Source organism: Pseudorca crassidens, chromosome 16, assembly GCF_039906515.1.
Source record: "Pseudorca crassidens isolate mPseCra1 chromosome 16, mPseCra1.hap1, whole genome shotgun sequence".
NCBI classification, from domain to species: Eukaryota; Metazoa; Chordata; class Mammalia; order Artiodactyla; family Delphinidae; genus Pseudorca; species Pseudorca crassidens.
In genome coordinates this window covers 74166585-74189480 of record NC_090311.1, presented here as the reverse complement: position 1 = coordinate 74189480, position 22896 = coordinate 74166585, and the positions used below count along the sequence as shown (strand labels likewise).

General features: G+C 55.4%; 2 protein-coding genes across 17 annotated transcripts in view; one reads left to right on the top strand and one right to left on the bottom strand.

Annotated features, from left to right (window-relative positions):
- Positions 1-2922, top strand: part of CSGALNACT2 (chondroitin sulfate N-acetylgalactosaminyltransferase 2) — a 61391-nt gene extending 58469 nt beyond the window's left edge. For all 9 annotated transcript variants that reach the window (XM_067710951.1, XM_067710950.1, XM_067710947.1 and 6 more), the window contains 2 exons: positions 19-189; positions 1834-2922. The gene's annotated coding sequence lies outside the window, so the exon portion shown is untranslated. The remainder of the gene's footprint in view (positions 1-18; positions 190-1833) is intronic.
- The window catches only part of RASGEF1A (RasGEF domain family member 1A), a 240782-nt gene that overhangs the window by 2034 nt on the left and 215852 nt on the right, over positions 1-22896 (bottom strand). For 7 of the 8 annotated variants that reach the window (XM_067710956.1, XM_067710957.1, XM_067710959.1 and 4 more), the window contains 11 exons: positions 9688-9888; positions 7235-7357; positions 5249-5386; positions 4168-4389; positions 3485-3559; positions 3035-3127; positions 2446-2548; positions 2278-2357; positions 1318-1509; positions 569-692; positions 76-148 (listed from right to left, as the gene is read on the bottom strand). In XM_067710956.1, the coding sequence (XP_067567057.1) occupies positions 76-148; positions 569-692; positions 1318-1509; positions 2278-2357; positions 2446-2548; positions 3035-3127; positions 3485-3559; positions 4168-4389; positions 5249-5386; positions 7235-7357; positions 9688-9882 (1418 nt within the window). In that variant the 5' untranslated portion in view covers positions 9883-9888. The remainder of the gene's footprint in view (positions 1-75; positions 149-568; positions 693-1317; positions 1510-2277; positions 2358-2445; positions 2549-3034; positions 3128-3484; positions 3560-4167; positions 4390-5248; positions 5387-7234; positions 7358-9687; positions 9889-22896) is intronic. The other variant, XM_067710962.1, reaches the window with a different exon arrangement.

The following is a 22896-nucleotide window of genomic DNA, read 5'->3' as shown; positions in this document are numbered from 1 at the left end:
CCTTTCCCTTCCTTGTAGACTCTGGTATGGGGCTGGTCTTGGGGGCTCACCGGACTGCTGCTGGAGTTCTCCTACCTGAGGGTCTTCCAGCTGTCCTTTTCCATGTGGTTCTCGGGACCTTCACTTTCGAAGGAGGCGATGAAGAGAGCTGAGAGACGAGAAGCCCCGCAGAAGCCATGTCCACACCCGGTCAGTCTGCCTCCCACCCCGGTTATCCCTTCTCAAACTCTCCCTCCCAGGGTGGAGCGAGGCCCGGGAACGAACTCCTAAACCAAGGGGGCAGCAACTTCGGGCCTCGGCTGGTCCACAGGCCTCTGCTGCATGGGGTTCCTGGCAACCTACCTGGGGACTCAGACGTTTCCTGGTTCTGCAGCACTGGCCCAACCACGTACTGGCTCTCTCAAGTGGCCTCGGGAGCCTGATCTTTTCTTGTCCTTATCCATGGCCCACCCTCATGCACTCACCCCTGTGAGCTGAGCTTCCCCAGCGTAGCATGGGAATAACAACCCTGGAAGGGCACCCTGCCCGAGTCAGGGTGACCTCTACAGTGTGCAGAGGTGGACCTCACCTTCCTCGCTGTAGATGGGAGCCGTCAGCAGGTAACTCTGAATCTTCTTGTCCTTCTCGAAGGGACACTCTACCTGTGTCCATGTCATGAACTCATGGATCTGTCTGGAGATGTCCCAAAATTTCTGAAGGGGCAGAAGACCAACTGGATGTTCATTTGTCACCTTAAGCTTGAAAACCCTGGTTAGGGCAGGGGACGTAGGCTCTGGCTTTGGTCAGCTGATCATTTCCCTGGTCCCAGAGAGACTGGACGGTGGCCCTACAAAGCTGACTCCGTAGCCGTGGAAGTACTCTGTACAACAGGGCCAGCCGGTGTCTCCAAGGCCATTCAGTCCTGCCCTCCGCCTGAGCCACCGGGCTGCAGCCAGGTCTGTGCTTCTGCTGTGCATGACCCCCAAGAAGCCCCTCATCTGTCACTCCAGGCTGAGGCAGGCGTCCCAGCCACACCCAGCACAGCCCCACCAACCAGAACACCCCAGGATCTCACTCTGGGGCCCTCGGGCTCCTAGCACTGTAACCAGATCATCCACCCAGAACTGGGGCCACCCTCATACCTTGAGGTCACGGCACCCATGACCCACCCTGGAGCCTTCAGTCCTAAAAGGCCCTTCTGCCACAGGGCCTCGGCCTGGCAGCTCTCATGGCACAGACGGATTCTGCCTGTCCTAAAGCAAGGCCAGGAAGTCTGCCCTACCCTGTGCTGGGACAGCCTGGCCCCCTCCCCTCAGACCACAAGGGGGCTGAGCTGACCTTGAAGTTAATGTGTCCATTGGGCAGGTGGTTGGTGTGGATTTTGTGCAGGAAGTAGATGTCCTTAACGAAGAGGTTGAACACAGGGATGACGATCTTCTCCCGGCTGCTATTGGCCATCTGGGATCTTTGTGTGGCCCCCTGCAGGGCTGTGCGGTAGTTGCAGAAGTTGCTGGATGGGTCCATGTGGTGCTGTGGGCAGACGGGAGGATATGGTGGGCACTGCTCCCCCTGCACCCCTCAGAGCTGCTCAGGAGGCCCCTTTACAGGAAACAGCTCAGGGTGGCCCTGTACCATCACCAGAAGAGGCCGCCTCTCCAGGAGTGAGCACAGGGGAAGGAAGCCCAGAGGCACGTGTCTGAACACTGGGCTGGGGCTTTCTGGCTTTGGGTCCAGGCGTCACGGGGCAAGCTGTAGAGAAATCTTGAAGCTCACACACACCTCCTCCCTGCCCTGCTAAGTCTGGGTCTCCCCTCCTTCTTTTCAAAACCTTCCTTTGCCCTTGTGCTTTCACAGACACCTCCCAAACCTGACCAGCTCCACAAGACACACACTTGCAAAAACTGGATTCTCTGATCAAATACATCTGGTCAAGGCTGTAGACTCGCCTCTCAGCCCCTGGGCCCCCCAGACGGTCCGAGACCATGGAAGTCGAACGGGAAAAAGGCCAGTCTCTGCTTGGTAGGCACTGCCCAACCTGGGGCTGTCGGCCTGCTTTTGCCGACAAACTCCTTGCTGATCTTTCCCCCAAGCTTTGCTTTAGGCGATGCCAGTTCTGACTCAAGGCCCAAGGGCCGAGGAGAGCATGGGCTACCTGCCTTCTGGGGGCGCCGCGGCCAGGTCAGCGGACACACCCAACATCAGACGGCACTCGGGGCAGCAGGCCCTCAGCAAGGGGCCAGAGCGTGATGGGACGCCCAGCCCTCCTCAGGCTGACTCGGGACAAGACAGGGTGCCTACCTCTAAGACGTCAAACTTGGCCGTCTTGACTTTGGACCAGGTTTTCTTCAGCCTTGCCACAGGACTGAGGTTCATGCCAGCTGCGGGGGGGGCGACAGCTAGGGTCAGGGCGGGAGGAGATGGGCCACACCGTGCTGGAGGGGGAGCCCCTGGGGCCCGCACACTCACAGATGATGGCCATCATGGAGTTGAAGTTCCCGATGTTGAAGCACTCTCGGGCCACATCGATGAAGAACTCCAGCATGCGAGTCCGATGCTTCTTCTTCACCACCTGGAGGGCAGCCAGACTGCTCAGCGCGGTCCCCACCAGGGGTCATCCCCTACCACACCAGCCCCCAAAGGGCAGTGCCCTGGGCCTAGGGAGGGGCCTCCCCAGGAGGGAGCTGCCCTGGGCCCTCAGAGCTGTCATGCCGGGGGTGGAGGGATTCTCGCAGGCTGCAGAGGCAGGAAATGCAGCCGTGGCATTTTCGATGCTGGGCAGAGAGGCGGGAGGGTAGTCTGAGAGGACCAAGGGAGACCCAGATGAGCTGACAGGCCATGCTGGGCACAGGCTGCCTCCCCGGATGGGTCTCTGTTGTAATTTAAGGCATTACTGTTGGGGGTTGGCGCTCCCAAGGCCCTGGCAATAAAAACTTCCTATCTCCACTTGCAAAGTTCCGTCCCCTGCGGGGTACAGGGGTCAGAGCCCCAGGCGGCACGGTGGGGTCAGGAGGAGATGAGGCCGGCCCTGCTGCTGTGTGCGCCGCACGGCACTTACCCGGCACACCTCGGTGGCCACCAGCATGCTGAGGCAGTTGAACCAGTTGTCGTAGGCCTCCAGGCTGTAGGTCTTAATCAGGTCTCCTCGGCACTGTGGGGACACAGCAGGTCACAGGGAGCCCGAGGACCCTGCCCGTAGCTGCCGCCCCAGCCCCACCCTCAGAGCCCTCAGAAGGAGCTGTGGCCAGAGGAGGAGGGGGGTGGCTGCTGGACTGGCCCCCTGGGCCCGCCTGGGTCTCCCAGGATGCCCCCACCTGGCCCTCCAGGGCTCCCCGGCAGCATGCAGCACCCTGCGTGGCTGTCCACTGAGCTGTGGGGCAGGCGCTGCAAGGCCAGACCTACGTGCATCGTCAGGTTGTGAGGCCCGACACTCCGGAGGCGCTCAGGCGTCTGGGCGAGGCCCCCGCACCCTCCCCCGGCCACCCTGGAGCACGCCGCAGCCCCTCACCCTATGCTTGTCCCGAGAGTCCATGTGGCTGACGATCTGCATCAGGTCCTCAGGGTGGATGCTGCTGACCCTCTCCTGGATGAAACGGGGAGACAGCCCAGGAGGAGTGACAAGCCTGCCACCCTCAGGCAGGCCCCACACGCAGCATGGAGGGCGTGTCAGAGCAGCAGTCACGACCTCCCTGCAGGCGTGCCCCTCAGCCATGGCCCCTCCTCGATCAGAGCACCCAGACAGTGGGCAGGCCCCCCAGATGTACCCCAGGGTCTGGAAGGCCCTCCCCTGGGAGGCGAGAGCCTCAGCAGCGGCTGCTATGTGCAGGGCCCCTGCCCAGCCCGGGCACAAGCAGGATGAGGGGACGGGGCGGGGAGAGCCGTCCCCCTTGAAACCCTTCACCTCTTCCCAAGCTGCTCTTCCATCCTGAGGCCACTGCAGTCCCCATCGCCCCAGCCCCTCCCGTTAACATGGGGCTGCCGTGATCCTGGGGACCCAGGTACCAAGAAACCCTCTGCTCAGGTGGACACACAGCCGCCAGAGGCAGCGCTTGGGGCTGCCAAGCGGGCTTCCCGACACGCCGGTCCGGCCGGCAGGGGAAGGCCCTGTGGTGTCATGTTGGGAAGGTGCCAGCGTGAGCATCAGTGAACACGCCCCAGCCCATTCTGGGAAGGGCGCACTGCAGCACTAACCAGCTCGATGTGAGTCAGCTGCTGGGCCAACACCAGGGGGTCACAGCACACGCCCAGGATGTCCTTCTGCGCGGCTGGCGGCTTGGCCTTGAGGATGGGCCCTTTGTCCATGGCCGGTGAGCGGAGCTTCTCACGCAGCTCCTGAAGCTGGCTCCGGGCAGCCAGGGACAGCAGCAGGCTCTGCGTCATTTGGGCGATGGCCTTCTTCACCGTGCCATTCTCCTGGGAGGGGCGGGGGTGGAGAAGGTGCTGGCCTGGGCTGGCAGCAAGACCTGCACCGCGCCGGAGGAACCCATCTCATCTCCAGGGACGCGTCTAACTTTGAGCCCACGTCCCCTACCCAGACCTGCCATGAGCACTTGGGCCTCTGACGGCAGAGTAGGGCACAGTGTGGGCTCTGCCGAGGGCTGCAGGGGAGGGTGACTCCACAGCCGTCCTGAGGAGAAGGGAGCTGAAAGCCAGGGCTAGGCTTCTGGGTATGAAAAGCATGGCTTTCTGGGTGGCGGCCAGCTGAGCTACTTCTCGTGGCTTTTCCACCGTAGGGGGGGCCCACGGTAGGGACGAGGGACTCCGGAAGGGCTTCCTCCAGGACTAGGAGCCTTCCTTCCCTGGGTGGGAGCAGCCCTGGCTCTGCCCCGCTCTCCCTGGGCTTTGAGCCCTCAGGAAGGCAGAAAGTGCTGAGCACACGGAGCCCAGGCTCCCGCAATGGGGGCCGGCGGCAGGACCAACCTCTCTGGAGGGCCCGTCTCAACACTGCAGACCAAGCAGGAGCTGGGAGCCAGGAAAGACGGACAAGGCCTCTCGCTAGGCCCCCACTCCACCCACCCAAAGAGCGGGAGAAGGTGGGGCCTGGGATCACCCCACTCGGGCCACAGGGTCTCCCGCGTGCGCAGGATGCCAAGGGCAAGTCTGGCCGGTTGCTGGCCAGCTGAGCGGCCCTCATGGGGCTGAGGGGCAAATGGAGCCACCCAGCAGTCCTCTTGGGAGAGTGACAGCAAAGGGGACCACATACAGAGCTGTCCCTGAAGACCCACCCCTCCCTCAGACAAGGAACTCTGCCAGGCTCCGAGGAGGACCTCACCTCGTCACACTGTGTGACCCGGTGGGTGATGGCTTTCAGTTCGGCCATGGCCTTCTCGTCCTGGAAGTCGTAGGGGAAGGCCTCTGTCCACTCCTTCAGTAGCTGCACGATCTTGGCTGAGAAGGACTTCAGCCTGGCCTGGGGAGGGTGGGGGGGTCGGGGGATAAAGCAAGGCCTGACCCTCCAGAGTGGGCGACAAGATGACAAGCGGTACAAGCACCCCCAGTTCTGCAACACCTCTGACCCATTCCCCCACAGGACCTGTGTCCTCTGCCCCGACGCTGGGGTGAGAGCTGCTGGGTAAGGACATCCTTCACCCTGTCCACCTGCGGTTTTGTCCTTCCTGCGTTGCTTCACATTCCCCTTAAGCCAGCTCTCTTTTTCACTTAAATTCATTTTCAAAGAACCTGTCCTATCGCTACCGTGACACAGAAAATTAGTTTCATTTGCTGTAATTAGAAGTTACCCATAAAAAAGGACACGATGAAAACCAAGCAAAATCATTAACGTTAAGCAAGAGACCCCAGCCACCTTCTCTCGGTAAAAAGCAGGTTGGCAAGTGCTGGGAAGGGCCGCAGACACACCAGGCATCCTCTCCCCAGTTCCCACTGGCCCAGGTCCACATGCACATACAGTCCAAGGAGGGGGTGCGGGATGCCTGGCCGTGCTCTCCCGGCCAGTCCTCCAGGCCCAGCCCCGCACTGGCTCACGTACGCTAAACCATTCCTATGCCCGCTTTGGCTCCTGCCTGGCCCTGACCAGATCCCTGTGCCTGCCTGGTCACCCTGGACCGTTCCGGCCCTGACTACCCTCGGGGCCCACCTCCTTCATGACCCAACTCCCCACACCTACACCTACCTGCCCCCCTCCACCCACCTCTGCTCCGCTGCCTCCACCCAGCTGACACTCCCCCCAGGTGCCCACTGCACCCCGCACTCAGCAGGAACTACAGCCCTGCATTCCCTTCTCAGAGGCCCTGCCCTGCCTGTCATCACAGACGAAGGCGGGAGGGCTCACCCCAGGCTCCTCTCAGGCTTCTACTGTCCCCCTGCTGACCCTCAGCCTAGAATTTCATCTCCCACTCACCCTGTTCTGGCTTCTCCCCACCCACGCCTTCAGGAGCCTTTCCTGATCTCCGGGCTGCAATGGGTGCCTGTCTCTGTCCCTGCCCAGCACACCCAGGGACGCGCCCCTCTGGAGAGGAGACTGAAGAGGGCACAGATGTCACAGACCTTTGCTGCAAACCTCCAGAGGCAGGAGGTCCAGCCTGGTAGAGGGGAAGGTCATCCGGAACAGGCCCTGCCAGCACCTTGACAGTACGCCCACCAGCCCTGCTTCCGCACCAGACCCCGGGCCTGCCCCAGGGCCTCAGGGATGAGCTGTGGTTTCTTACCCATCTTGACTGCCCAAAGCCCGACTCAATCAGAAGACATGACAGTGAAAAACAGCCCTATTTGAGTCTCTGAAAACTCTAGCCTGAGGGTGCTGCCCGCCACCCCCTTTGGAGGGAGCAGTGACCCAGGCTGCTTCTCCACCAGCTGGAGCCAGACCCTCCCTTCCGGAGTGTCTGGCACTGAGCAGGAGAGCCGGCAGGACTGTCTGCTATGGCCCTTCCCCGGGAGGGGGTGTGAGCACCCGCTGGCTCACAGCATGCAGGGTGCTGCATGCTGCCGGGGAGCCCTGGAGGGCCGGGTGGGGGCATCCTGAGAGACCCGGGCGGGCCCAGGGGGCCAGTCCAGCAGCCGCCACCCTCCTCCTCTAGCCACAGTTCCATCCAGCGCCCTGGGAGGTGGGCGCCCCTGCAGACCCCCGGGAGGCCTGCTCCAGGGATGTCAGGAGGCCAGACAAGCAGACCTGCCCCCAGCAGGGAGAGGCCCGGGCCGGGCTCAGCCAGGCCCCGTCCTGAGCAGCATTCTCTCCCAAGCGTGAGCCAGCGGGGAAGCCAGGGGCACGGAGACGGGCAGCAGCCCGGGGGTTCACCTTTACCTTATCAGATCCGGCCTCCAGCTGCTGCCTCTGCTCCAGGCAGATCTGCCCCACGCGGGCCAGCAGGTCATGAGGGGGGATGAAGACCCGGGAGCTCAAGAGAAACGTGAAGATGTATGTCCTCTGAAGGAAAGAGACAGAGGGTGAAGAGTGAGTCGGGCCCGGCATGGCCCCCAGGTATAGCCGCGGCCTGCTCCTCCGCCTGGTCCCCGCCTCCTGGGCCCAGCGTCACCTTCTGCGTGGTTACCTCACCTCGAATGCCCTTCCTCCTCTCTCACTGCTCCCAAATCCTGCCCACCGTGCAAGGCACAGATCAAACCCCACTTTGCAGCAGCTCTCAGAGGTATCCCTGACAAGTGGTCCCAGTGGTTTTACTCAGCTGGGATGCTCCCCTACCCCACGCCGGGAGCTAAACCCGGACCTGGATGTTGGCGGTGTCTCCGGGCCTGTGTGGGCCTGTGGCCTGGCCCACGGTGCTCCCCGGGCCAGGCGCCCAGCCTGCTCTGTGACAGATCCTCACTGCTCAGTGGGGCAGGGCCTGGCTGGGGCGCGGTGGGGGCCTCCTTGGCCCCAGGACCCCACATCGGGAGCTGCTGCAAGCCGCTGTGTGGTCACTAGCCAGCTGTGGGCCCCGTCCCCACCTGCCACACCAGGGCCCCGCAGTCCCAAGGCCGCACGTCCTCGTCACCTGGTCGCGGTGCAGGCTGAGGGGTGCACCTGGTCTGGGCTGAAAGGCGGCAGGGAGCAGAGCCCAGGGCTCTTGGAAGCTTTTGGCTGACGTGGGATTTACCAGGCCCCTGCCTGCAGACAGGGCGGACCTGGCGGCGGGGAGGCTGCCTGGGGTCTCCCGGAGACTCGACTCAGACAGTGATCTACTGCCACATGGCTGCTGCAGGCGGGGGGCCCAGGACTCTCGGCCTCCACTCCAGGCCCAAAGGAGCAGGTCTTCTGTGCTCCAGCCTAACGCAGCCTCCCAGATCGGGACTCGGCCCTCAGGCCCTCCCTGCCCCGATGCAGCCCTCAGAGGCCGCTGGGGAGGCTCTCCCTGGAGCAGCAGGGTGTCCCTGGGCTGTGCAGCACGGGTGCTCCAGGGGCCCGGCCCGTCAGTGGTGGGACCTTCAGGGGCCCCTCCTGAGCAGAAGGCTCAGAGCGTGAAGGAAGGCTGCACCTGTTACACCTTGGAGCTCTCAGCCAGGGGCAGAGGAGAGCCCAAGGCAGGAGGAGCAGGGAGACAGACGGAGCGCCGTGTCCCCAGCCGCCCAAGTCTGCAGGGCACGGGCCGTGAGGGAAAGGCGGGGAGCCCAGGTGCTCGGCAGCCGGGCTGATGCCTAGCTGGACCCCCGTTCGACCTCCACCGCCCCTTGGCTCTCTCCTGGGAAGCCGGCTGGGACCCCAGGGCACAGTACTCTGGGGACAACACTGGGTGAGCTGGCTGAGGCTCCCCGGGGACAGGCCTGAAGAAGGGGAGGCCCCTCCCCCCGCCACACAAGGCCACTGTCGCACAGACCAGCACTGGGGTTGGAGGTCCCAGCCCCTGGGGGACCGCGGCCCTGCTCCAGACATCTTCAGGGCCTGGGGTCCCCTCTCCCCGGCTCTGCCGCCTGGACCTCAGCTGCCACATCGGCACCACCAGCCCCAGCCAGGCCCTGAGAGGATTTCCGGGGTGGATGGAAGGACAGACAGAGGAGTGGACAGAGCCCCAGGAGGGAGGGAGGAGGCCTGATATGTCTGGTGGGGGTGGGGGGGGGGGCGGCCAGGAGTCCCGGAAACCCAGCTGGAGGGTAAAGGGGGCAATTCCTCCCCACCCTCCCTCGCAGCCCCATCTGTCGCCCGGAGGCCATGCGCAGGGCCCTGCCCTCAGGAGGGAGGGGGCACCCATAGGGGAGCAGGTAACAGCCCCACTGCCACTATGAGACGTCATCTACTGGAGGCGGAAGGGAAGCCACAAGTGACAAGGGAACTCTTTCTCGCTCTTCCGAGAACGCGCCAATGTCACCTTGAGATGAAGAGGGAGGATACGGGTTGGCAAAGGCCCGTCCTGCCCGCACACGCGTGTGCCCAGGAGGGCACAGAGGGGCCGACCCTCTTCATTCTGAGCCACTGCGGTTCATGCACAAAACAAACTTTCCAGCTCAGAGACAGGACACTGACGGGTGGACCCTCACCAGGACCCTGAAGCACTGGCCTTGCCCCTTAGACCCCTCCTGCTCCTCCAGGGTCGCCTCCTACCTGCCTGGGGACAGCAGGGAAGTCGCTGCCGGCTCCCCTCTCCTAGGCTGGGGGCCAGGGTGGCAGGGAGCAGGAAAGCACAGGAGGTAGGGCCGGGGCTCCCTGCTGCCCTGCGCCTCCCCTGCCTCTCCGTCCAGCTCTGACTGATGGGGGACCTCCCTCTCCATCCCAGCAGCAGCCTCCCCGGGAGCCCAGGTCGATCCCACCAGTCACGGGGCACTCACATCGGGGTAATAGTCCACTGTGGGGACCAAGTGCTCCATCAGGGCCTCCAGGGACCCGGAGATGAGACGTCCGTCTTGGAAGACGAGGTCCCCGGAGCTGCCGACCCCACCTCCTCGCTCCCCCATGCCGGGCTGCACCTGTCCACTACAGCTGGGCCCGAGGATGCTGGAGAAGACCACGGACGTCTGGGGCATAGTTTCCTGGGAGAAAAGAATGAGGCCATGAGGCATCAAAGGCACCTCCGCCAGGCCCTCCTCCCAGGTTGCCTGCAGCCTGCGTGCAGGTGCAGAGCCTGAGCCCCGGCAGGGCCGGGAGTGGGGTCATTAGATGTCAGCACAGGCGGGCGGGCAGGCTCCTCAGTGGCCCCGAAGCCGCTGATCAATGTGTCTGATAAATGTTTCTTCAGCACCTGCTCTGTGCATACCAGGCCTCATTCCAGGCATCTGGACACAGAAGGCCCTGCCTCCTGGGGTTCCATCCCAGTGGGAAAAGAGAAACTATGGAGAAAAACAGCACCAGGAGGAGAACACTGAGTGTGCGGGGGGTGATCAAGGCGGCCTCGGGGAGGGGCCCTGAGACAGACTGATGGTGTTAGCTGTGCAGCTTCCTGGGATAAAAGAGGGAGGTTCGAGGCAAAAAGGACAGCAGGTGCCAAGGTCCTGAGGCCAGTGTAGGGGAAGGTGATCAGCAGGGGAGTGGTCTGGCCAGACAATACACACCTGGGGGCCCAGGGTGCAGCATGTGAGACAGGAGGCGTCGGGACTCCGGACAAAGGAGTGACCTGACTCAGGGTGAAGGTCACCGTGGCCGCCGTGTGGAGACCCAGCAAGGGAAAGATCTAAAAACCAATCAGTGGGTTTTGCCATGACAAAACCCTGGGAGACATTGCTCAGGTCAAGTGATGGCAGAGGAGGAGGGGAGGAGGGTCAACTCTGGACGCTGTGGAGAACGGTCTTCCGCCTGAGAGACTGACCAGCACGGGGAAGGGCTCGGAGGGTGGGGTTTGGGGACAGACCTGGAACTTGCTTTTGGACACGTGGATTTGAAATGCCTGTTAGACACAGATGCTGGGCAGCAGTCTGGGGGCTCAGTGTGATGGAGGCTGAGGGTCCCCACCTCGCACTGCAGCCGGGCTTTGCTGCAGGCTCTCATGAGGCCGGGAGAGTCTGCAGCCCTCTGGGCCTCAGTTTCCTCACTGCCCGGGGCAGCTGGCCGCGTCTGAAGGGGGCTCTGAGGCATCAGCGTGACGCACACCTGCCGGCCCGAGGCCTCAGAAGCTAGTGCCGTGGGTGCACTCCCCCTCCTGCTGGCCAGGGGTGGCCTGCCCCGCCTGCTGGGCTAGTCCCACCCTTGGAGGGCAGGGAGGCTGAAGTCCGGGGGGAGGAGCTGGCCCTTCCTGCCTTGGCGGGGACCGTGGCCAGGTGTCACCCTCTCTGGTCACTGGCAGGCAGGCACCGCTGCCCCACCCCTAGCTCCCCAGGCCGCCGCGCTGGCCTCCCTCTCCGAGCCGGGGCTGCTCCCCACGCCTCAGGGGGCAGAAAGAGCCCCCAGCGCTGAGCTTGCCGTTGATGACGCCTCCAACCAGCCCTGGCCTGCTCTCTTGCCCGGACCAGGGTTGGCCTCTGAGCCCTTCTGGCCACAAGTCTCCCCACTGGGCGGAGCAAACAGCAGCCATGAGGGGCCCCTCCAAGGGCTTTACAAGGAGAGCCAACTCCCACCCCAGCACATCAGCTGAGCCTCACACCAGGGCAAAAGGGGCCCGGCCCAAACGACGCTGGCTTCTCTGCCAAACGCCTGGAGGTCACCTTTGGATTCTCAGAAAATCCTTTGCAAGGAGGGCAAGCGCTCAAGGGAAGTCCCCGGGGACAGACCTGGATTGCAACGTCTGTGGCCCCCAGGCTCCGTGCTGCCCTCGTGTCAGGTTGGGTTCAGACTCACAGAACACTCCCCTCAGCCCACGTTAGAACGCACAGTCTCAGGCCCCACTGTGTCAGAACCCTGGGGTGGGTCCTCTTTGCCGCTCAAGTTAAAGAACCACTGACTTGAGCAAACCTTTACTTTTCACATAGTGAAACAGTCTCAGCAAGAAGGAACTCAACCGAGGAAATCAGGATTTCCAAGTCCAGCCCGGGTGTCACTACCCCTAGGAAGCCCCCCTGGGTTAATCGCTAGACTGCTGACCCACGAGGCCACAAGTGGCTGACCACCTGCCTTCACGTCTTCCTGTCTGGCTCGAACCCGTCCCATGGCCGTGCTCAGTAGCCTTTTGTGGGAGGAAATAAGGAAGGTGGGCTCCCTGGGTGCCTCAGCACTGGCAGCTGCTCTACTGTGCTGTCACTGGGACCCGAGGGGACACGACCCCCAGCACTTCAGCTGAGGGCCATGCGCTGCAGGGCGACTTTCCTGAGATTACACAGTTCCAGGTTCAAAAGTTGACCCGAGAGTGTAACCTTGGCCAGTTGGATATCCTGACCCCAAGCTTCTTGGTCATCAGAAATGGCATTTTCAGAGCCTCTGGCCTCTCCCACCGTGGAGAGAGCAGGCTGCTCTGGTCAGAAGGTGCTATGGGGGGAGCACACTGACACCCCACTAACTCACAGAGCCCCTACCAGATCCTCCACAGGGCAAGGCCGCCTGCAGGGACACCTGCCCCAGGGCTAGCCAGTGGGGAGCCAGCCTGGGGACTCAGCCCCCCAACTCTGCAGCCCCCCGTGGGGGGACAGGTGAGCCTAGCAGGAAGCCAGGGGGCCGAGCTCTACACTGGGCACCGGCCCACAGCTTCCTAGGGAGCCTCAGACGGCACTCATTGTCCCCCTCGACAGGGGAGGGGCGTGCGCTCAGGGTACAGTCACCTACCCCGGGGGTGAGGCCCCAGCCCATGTGTCCTGCACAGCCACTGGGCGGCATGTCCCTCATCACGCTGCTCCTCCCCCAGGGCTCCCCACCCGTGGGGGGTCTCGGTCCTCCAGAGACTGCGTCCCGCCTACACCATGCCCGTGCACCGCCCAGGAGGCCACGGGAAGGAAGGGGCAGCCACGTGAGGCCCAGCCCTTCAGCCTGGGGCAGTGACCCCTCTACCAGCAGCTGGGCCAAGGACCCCACCTCTGGACTCCCCAGCTGCACAGGATCCCGCACCAGTCACTTTTAAACGACATAAACAGGCGTGTACATGACATGTAAATAAAGGCACGGCAAACATGTGGCCACCGGTGGCCACACTCATTACAGGCTTTACTGCAAGGGAGCAGGAGAGGGAGGAGACTTCCGCTTGCCGCTCTGCGCATCTGTCATCTATTTGGTAACTTTTCTAAATGGCGCATCTATTTTGTCATCTTCTAAATAACCTTGTTTTTTAGTGCAAAGAAGCTGAGTTTTGAAATCAGCTCTTTTTATAAAGGCATAATAAAGAGGCTGCAGCCCCAGGGCTGGGTCTGCAGACAGAAGCATGGCCACCATCTAACGGGTCATAATGTGAGGATGGGCTTTGAGGTGGAGGCCCAAAACCCCCTCGGAGAATGGGCAGAGCCCCCAGGGGTTGTGCAGGACCACCCAGCCTCTTCCCTACCCTGGGACTCTGCCTGGGGCCAGGTCTCTCTGACCACGTCTCTCCCTGCTCCTCTGTACACTGAGCCCTGTGGATCCTGGGGACCCCCCCCCCACAGAGGCCCTTCCTTTCCCACCCAGTCCCTAGCAGAGCCCACCCCCGCCAGGCCATGAGCACCTTGGGGAGGGTCTCCAGGCTCAGTGCCAAGTGGGAGGAGACAGGTTCCCCAAGTGGGTCTTCCTGGACAGGAATTTAGAGCCCCCTTGGGTTCAAATCCCAGCCCTGCAATGAGCCAGCTCCTTGTTCCTAGACAAGTCTAACCAACCTCGATTTCCTCAGCTGTCAAATGGGGATGATGGCAGGACTACCCGTTAAGACCTCTGCTTGGCATCTCTGCTGGCCACCCCACCCCACTCTGTGGTCCCTTCTGCTCTTGCACGTGGGGTCCTCCTCTCCTGTCCCAGAGCAGGGACTGAGGCTTCTGGCCACACACCTATGTGTCCATCACCCCCAACTGGATCCTTTCTCAAGGAAGGGCCACTCAGAGCAGAGCACACAGGAAATTTGGGCTCCTGTCTTGGGAGGGAACACATAGCAAGAGCAAGCATAGTCAGAAATACAGTAGCTATTAGGAGGGGCTCCCGCTAGAGTAGGCCCGTGTGTCCCGGTCACTCGCAGCCTCTGCCCCCTCCCGCCTGGGAGGGCACCTGTGCTCCGGGGCAGCCTCAGGAGCAGACACTGGTGGGTGACCCACATGCAGAGGTGGGGCTGAAGTCACAGCTGAGCCCCGGGGCCATGCAACAAAGGAAGAAGAGCTGAAATCTCTCCTCGCGGCTGTGTGAAGCAGGTTTACACCCCTGTGACCGGCTTTGTAAACTCAGAGCTGCAGAACATCCAAACAGACAATGAGTGCTCCCACCACTGAGATGGGTCTAGTTTGAGCAGCGGTGGACTTTGTGGGCACATACACACAGGGGTTGGGCCAGGCCAGAGTCTGACCTGCCCCCATAGTGCCCACAGAGGGGTCAGATGCATGATTACTGCAGTCCTGGGACATGACTTCAGTGGATCTATGCTGGTGGCCTGGGGAAAACAATACCTGAGAGACACCAGGGCCAACTGCCAACATACCCACGGTTAAGGTGGAGCTGAAAGCAGTACCAACAACAGTGTAATCTGTGAGCCCACACAACAGGTGAAAGGTGACACAACAGAGCAGCTCACAGGTGAACATCTCCAGAGGAGGAATACTCAGGGGCTTCTCTCCCAGTGGGACTGCTCCAATCCTGCCTACCTTGCACCGCAGATCAGAAACAAAACAGATCTGGGGGCCTCTACAACAACAACCAGGAAGCAGACTCCGCCCCTGACAGGGCGGTGACAACCACAGACCAAAGGGGAGGCCCTGCTCAATACCCAGTGCAGGCTCTGGTCACACCACCAGTCAAACCTCCTATAAAGGGGATAACGGCCAGCATACACTGAGGAAAGAGGTGGCAGACACCCACACGAAAAACAGCCCTTGCACTAAAAAATATTAAAATCACACAGGCTATATAGGGACGTAAAAATAGCCCTTCGAGACAGTCTGAGGGTCTGGCTTTGGGAGGAAGAACCCCCAGAGCACTCAGCCCTGAAGGTCAGCGGGGCTTGAGAGCAGGAGCTCCACAGGGCTGGGGGAAACACTCTGGGAGGGTGCATACAAGAGTGCACTGGGACCCAGCACAAAGCAGTACCTCCCTAGGAACCTGGGCTAGACCTACCTAGGGATCTTGGAGGGTCTCCTGGGGAGGCAGGGGTTGGCTGTAGATCACTGTGGGGGACAAGGACACTTGTGGGGGGAAGGATCAATATTCCCCAAGGAATACTGATCAGCGTGAGCTCTCCCGGAGGTCCCTCTGTTGGCAGCAAGACCTGGCCCCACCCAACAGCCTGCAGGATCCAGTGCTGGGATGCCTCAGGCCAAACAACCAGCACATAGGAACACAGCCCCACCCATCAGCAGACAGGCTGCCTAAAGTCCTACTGAGCTCACAGCCACCTCAAAACACACCCCTTGGCACAGCCCTGCCCACCAGAGGGACAAGACCCAGCTCCACCCACCAGAGGGCAGTCACCAGTCCCTCCCACCAGGAAGCCTGCATAAGCCCCTGGACCAACCTCACCCACCAGGGGGCAGACACCAGAAGCAAGAGGAACTGTGATCCTGCAGCCTGTGGAAAGGAGACCGCAAACACAGAAAGTTAGACAAAATGAGACAACAGAGAAATATGATGCAGATGAAGGAACAAGATAGAAAACCCACAAGGACAACTAAATGAAGAGGAGACAGGCAATCTACCTGAAAAATAATTCAAAATAACGATAGTAAAAATGATCCAAAACCTTGGAAAAGGAATGGAGGCACAGACCGAGAAGATACAAGAAATGTTTAACAAAGAGAAGATTTAAAGAACAACAATAAACAAAAAGAGATAAACACCACAATAACTGAAGTGAAAAATACACAAGAAGGAATCAATAGCAGAATAACGGAGGCAGAAGAACGGATAAGTGAGTTGGAAGACAGAGTGGTGGAAATCACTGCCATGGAAAAGAAAAAAGAATGAAAAGAAATCAGGACAGTCAGGGACTTCCCTCATGGTCCAGTGGTTAAGACTCCACGCTCCCAATGCAGGGGCCTGGGTCCAATCCCTGGTCGGGGAACTACATCCCACATGCATGCCGCAACTAAGAGCCCGCATGCTGCAACTAAAGATCTCACATGCTGCAACTAAAAAAGATACCGCATGCTGCAACTAAAGATCCCAAATGCTGCAACTGAAGATCCCACATGCAGGACTTCCCTGGTGGCGCAGTGGTTAAGAATCCACCTGCCAATGCAGGGGACATGGGTTCGAGCCCTGGTCCAGGAAGATCCCACATGCCACGGAGCAACTAAGCCCGTGTGCCACAACTACTGAGCCTGTGCTCTAGAGTCCATGAGCCACAAATACTGAGCCTGTGTGCCACAACTACTGAAGCCCATGCGCCTAGAGCCCGTGCTCCACAACTAGAGAGGCCACCACAATGAGAAGCCCACGTACCGCAATGAAGAGTAGCCCCTGCTTGCTGGAACTAGAGAAAGCCCGCGTGCAGCAACGAAGACCCAACACAGCCAAATAAATAATTAATTTTTTAAAAAAAGATCCCACATGCCACAACTAAAGATCCCACATGCCACAACTAAAAAATCCCACATGCCACAACTAAAGATCCCACATGCTGCAACTAAAGATCCTACATGCAGCATTGAAGATCCTACATGCCACAACTAAGACCTGGTGCAGCCAAATAAATAAATGAACGTTAGAAAAAGAAAAAAGAAATGAGAACAGTCTCAGAGACCTCTGGGACAACATTAAACACACCAACATTTGCATTAGATGGATCCCAGAAGAAGAAGAGAAAGAGAAAGGGCCTGAGGAGATTGCAAACAGATTTCAAATAGAAATCTCTTCTATTTGAAGAGATTATACCCTAAAACTTCTCTAACACGGGAAAGGAAAGAAGTCACCCAAGCCCAGGGGGTGCAGAGAGTCCCATCCAGGATACAACCAAAGAGGAGGCCGAAACACATATTAATCAAACTGACAAAAATTAAATACAAAGAAAAAATATTAAAAGCAACAAGGGAAAAGCAACAAACAACATACAAGGGAATCCCCATAAGGTTATCAGTTGATTTTTCAGCAGAAACTCTGCAGGACAGAAGGGAATGGCACGATATATTTCAAGTGATGAAAGGGGAAAAACCTACAACCAAGAATACTCTATCCAGGAGGGCTCTCATTCAGATGCGACAGAAAAATAGAAAGCTTTACAGACAAGCAAAATTTAAGAGAATTCGGTGCCACCAAACAGCTTTACAACAAATGCTAAAGGAAGTTCTCTAGGCAGGAAATGCAAACCAAAAAACTACAATAGATACACACACAAAAAAGAAAAAGCAACCAAACACAGCACTAAAGATAGTCATCAAATCACAAGAGAGAAGAAAAAAAGAGAAAGGGAAGAAAAAAGACCTACAAAAACAAATCCAAAACAAGAAAATGGCAATAGGAACATACATATCGATAATCACCTTAAATGTAAATGGATTAAACGCTCCAATCAAAAAACACTAGGTGAATAGATACAAAAACAAGACCCATATATATGCTGTCTACAAGAGACCCACTTCAGACCTAGGGACACATACAGACCGAAGGTGAGGGGATGGATAAAGATATTCCATGCAACTGGAAATCAAAAGAAAACTGGAGTATAAATACAATTATCAGACAAAATAGACTTTAAGATAAAGACTGTTACAAGAGACAAGGAAGGACACTACACAATGATCAAAGGATCAATCCAAGAAGAAGATATAAGTTGTAAATATATATGCACCCAACATAGGAGCACCTCAATACATAAGGCAAATGCTAACAGCCATAAAAGGGGAAATCAACAGTAACACAGTAATAGTGGGGGACATTCACACCCCACTTACACCAATGGACAGATCATCCAAACAGAAAATAATAAGGAAATATAAGCCTTAAATGACATATTAGACCAGACGGACTGAATCGATATTTATAGGGCATTCCATCCAAAAGCAGCAGAATAAACTTTCTTCTCAAGTGCACATGGAACATCCTCCAGGATAGATTACATCTTGGGCCACAAATCAAACCTTGGTAAATCTAAGAAAACTGAAATCATATCAAGTATGATATGACCACAACACTATGAGATTAGAAATAAATTACAGGGAAAAAACAAACAGATGGAGGCTAAACAATATGTTACTGAACAACCAATGGATCACTGAAGAAATCAAAGAGGAAATCAAATAATACCTAGAGACAAATGACAACAAAAACACAATGATCCAAAAGCTATGGGACACACCAAAAGCAGTTCTAACAGGGAAGTTTATAGCAATACAATCTTACCTCAGGAAACAAGAAAATTCTCAAATAAACAACCTAACCTTACACCTAAAGCAACTAGAGAAAGAAGAACAAGCAAAACCCAAAGTTAGTAGAAGGAAAGAAATCATAAAGATCAGAGCAGAAATAAATGAATAGAGATGAAGAAAACAACGGAAAATATCAATGAAACTAAAAGCTGGTTCTGTGAAAAGATAAACAAATGGATAAACCTTTAGCCAGACTCATCAAGAAAAGAAGGGAGAGGGCTCAAATCAATAAAATTAGAAATGAAAAAGAGAAGTAACAACGGACACAACAGAAATACAAAGGATCAAAAGAGACTACTATGAGCAACTCTATGCCAATAAAATGGACAACCTAGAAAATATGGACAAATTTTTAGAAAGGTACAACCTTCCAAGACCGAACCAGGAAGAAATAGAAAATATGAACAGACCAATCACAAGTACTAAAATTGAAAAAGTGATTTAAAAACTTACATCAAACCAAGTCCAGGACCAGATGGCTTCACAGGTGAATTCTATCAAACATTTACAGAAGAGTTAATACCTATCCTTCTGAAACTCTTCCAAAAAACTGCAGAAGAAGGAACACTCCCATGCTCCTTCTACGAGGCTACTATCACCCTGATACCAAAACCAGACAAAGATAGCACAAGAAAAGAAAATTACAGGCCAATGTCACTGATGAACATAGAAGCAAAAATCCTCAACAAAATACTAGCAAACAGAATCCAACAACACATTAAAAGGATCATACACTATGATCAAGTGGGATTTATCCCAGGGATGCAAGAATTCTTCAATATATGCAAATCAATCAATGTGATACACCATATTAACAAATTGAAGGATAAAAACCATCTGATCATCTCAATAGATGCAGAGAAAGCTTTTGACAAAACTCAACCCCCATTTATCATAAAAGCTCTCCAGAAAGTGTATATAGAGGGAACCTACCTCAACATAATAAAGGCTATATATGACAAACCCACAGCTAACATCATTCTCAACAGTGAAAAACTGAAAGCATCTCCTCTAAGATCAGGAAAAAAAAAACAAGGATGTCCACTCCCACCACTTTTATTCAACATAGTTTTGGAAGTTCTAGCCATGGCAATCAGAGAAGAAAAAGAAATAAAAGGAATCCAAATTGGAAAAGAAGTAAAAATGTCACTGTTTGCAGATGACATGATACTATACATAGAAAATCCTAAAGACGCTACCAGAAAACTACTAGAGCTCATCAATGAATTTGGTAAAGTTGCAGGATGCAAAATTGATACACAGAAATCTCTTGCATTCCTATACACTAACAATGAAAGATCAGAAAGAGATATTAAGGAAACAATCCTATTTACCATGACATCAAAAAGAATAAAATATCTAGGAATAAACCTACCTAAGGAGGCAAAAGACCTGTACTCAGAAAACTATAAGACGCTCATGAAAGAAATCAAAGATGACAAACAGATGGAGAGATATATACCACGTTCTTGGATTGGAAGAATCAATATTGTGAAAATGACTATACTACCCAAAACAATTTACAGATGCAATACAATCCCTATCAAATTACCAATGGCATTTTTCACAGAATTAGAACAAAAAATTTCACAATTTGTATGGAAACACAAAAGACCCTGAATAGCCAAAGCAATCCTGAGAAAGAAAAACGGAGCTGGACGAATTAGGCTCCCTGACTTCCAACTATAGTACAAAGCTACAGTAATCAAAACAGAAATAAAGATCAATGGAACAGGATAGAAAGTCCAGAGATAAACCCACACACCTATGGTCAACTAATCTATGACAAAGGAGGCAAAAATATACAATGGAAAAAAGACAGTCTCTTCAGTAAGTGGTGCTGGGAGAACTGGACAGTACATGTAAACAAATGAAATTATAACATTCTCTAACACAAAACACAAAAACAATCTCAAAATGGATTAAACACCTAAATGTAAGACTCTCTGACATAAATCGCAGCAAGATCTTTTTGGATCCACCTCCTAGAGTAATGAAAATAAAAACAAAAATAAATAAATGGGACCTAATTAAACTTAAAAGCCTTTGCACAGCAAAGGAAACCATAGACAAAATGAAAAGACAAACCACAGAACGGGAGAAAATATCTGCAAACAAAGCAACCAACAAGGGATTAATCTCCAAAGTATACAAACAGCTCATGCAGCTCAATATCGAACAACCCAATCAAAAAATGGGTGGAAGATCTAAATAGACATTTCTCCAAAGAAGACATACAGATGGCCAAAAAGCACATGAAAAGATGCTCAATATCAGTAATTATTAGAGAAATAGAGATCAAAACAACAATGAAGTATCACTTCTCACTGGTCAGAATAGCCATCATCAAAAAATCTACAAACAATAAATGCTTGATAGGGTGTGAAGAAAAGGGAACCCTCCTGCACTGTTGGTGCGAATGTAAATTGGTACAGCCCTATGGAGAACAGTATGGAGATTCCTTAAAAAACTGAATGTAGAATTACCATATGATCTAGCAATCTCACTCCTGGGCATATATCTGGAGAAAACCATAATTCAGAAAGATACATGTACCCCAATGTTCATTGCAGCACTACTTACAAGAGCCAAGACATGGAAGCAACCTAAATGTCCATCAACAGAGGAGTGGATAAAGAAGATATGGTACATATACACAATGGAATATTACTCAGCCATAAAAAAGAACAAAATGATGCCATTTGCAGCAACATGGATGGACCTAGAGATTGGCATACTGAGTGAAGTCAGCCAGAGAAAGACAAATATATTGCTAACATGTGGAATCTTAAAAAATGGTACAAATGAACTTACTTACAAAACAGAAATCGAGTCACAGATGTAGAAAACAAACTTATGGTTATCGGTGGGGGATGGGGGAGGGATAAACTGGGAGACGGATTGACACATACAGACTGCTATATATAAAATAGATAACTGGGCTTCCCTGGTGGCGCAGTGGTTGAGAGTCTGCCTGCCGATGCAGGGGACACGGGTTCGTGCCCCGGTCCAGGAAGATCCCACATGCCACGGAGCGGCTGGGCCCGTGAGCCATGGCCGCTGAGCCTGCGCGTCCGGAGCCTGTGCTCCGCAATGGGAGAGGCCACAACAGTGAGAGGCCCGCGTACCGCAAAAAAAAAAAAAAAAAAAAAAGATAACTAATAAGGACCTACTGTATGGCACGGGGAACTCTACTCACTACCCTGTAATGACCTATATAGGGAAAGAATCTAAAAAAGAGTAGATATATGTATAACTGATTCACTTTGCTGTATACCTGAAACTAACACAACATGGTAAATCAACTATACTCCAATAAAAATTGTTTTAAAAAATGAAATACAGGAGCTAAGACTCTTAAGTACTTCACGTGCCAGCAGTGACAGTAATGCTAGAGCTGAATCATCTCATTAATCCTCACAATAACCCCACGAGAGACACCGTTACTCTCTGCACGCTGCAGATGACAAGGCACAGAGAGGCCAAGCAACTGCCCCAGGTCACAAAGCAGATAATCAGAGGAAGGGGATGCAATGAGGGCTTCAGAGCTTCCACTGACAAGTTTTACGATAAACCTTCAGTGGGTGACGATGATGAAGGCTTGGAGACGTTGGAAGAAGACACAGAAGAAAGTTCAAGATCGCGGAGATGGCAGCAGGGCCAGGATGGAAGCAAAGGCGGTCAGGCAGGCCTGAGTTTGACCCTGGCTCAGCTACTTGTGGCTTTATCAGGATCCTCAACCTCTTGGAGCCATAATTTCCTCATCTGTAAAATGGGCACAGGGAGCACTACTTCAGAGGTTTGCTGGGAGGAATGAATGCGCTCACTTGGGTAAAGCACTGCACACTAGACATGGTAGCACCTCCCCACCGAGGTGCTGACTCCCACAGGTGTGCCTGCTCAGAGCCCCGCACAGGCCATTCCAGACACACAGGCCCCCAAGGTTCCTAGGGAGCCAGAGCCTGCGGGGACGCCCTAAAGCAAATGCAGTGCATCAGCATCACCAGGAACCTGTCGGCAGCGCAAGCGAACCTTCCCCCGAGTCAGAACTCAGCCTGCTCTGGAGTTTCAGATCCTCTCCTATATAGAGCTTCGCTGCTCCTCCTGGGGCCCAACCAGCAGTGCCATCACCTGTCGATCACTGAAATGCAGGACCTCGAGTCCGAGCCCAGGCCTGCTGGGTCACGTCCTCACCTTCCCTGGACGTGCTTATCCCTTGGAGAGTTTCATCCTCCAGGTGACGAGAGCAGCTTCACCTAGGTCAGTGCCTCTGGCTGTGGCTGCACGACAGAATCACCTGGGGAGTTTAAAAATCCACTGTGCCCAGCTCCCACTGCCACAATTCTAACTGGCTGGGGGTACAGCTTGGGCACTGGCGTTTTCCACGGCTTTCCAGGTGAAAATGGGAGCAGGGAGCACAGGGAGCCTCTCTCCTGCCTCGGCTGCTCCTGGCTGCAACCAGACCCACTTTGAGGCTGCAGACTCAGACATCGGTGGACAGCTCTGGAAGCCTCCAGAAGCCAGCCCGAGGGAGGGGGAAGATGGGGCTGGGGTGAGCCCGAGGATGGAGCCCCCAAGGACCCACACCTCTGCCCCAAGTCAGCTGGCGCTGGTATGGACAAGGCAGAAGCCCTTTAGGGGGCAGTGGGGGACGGA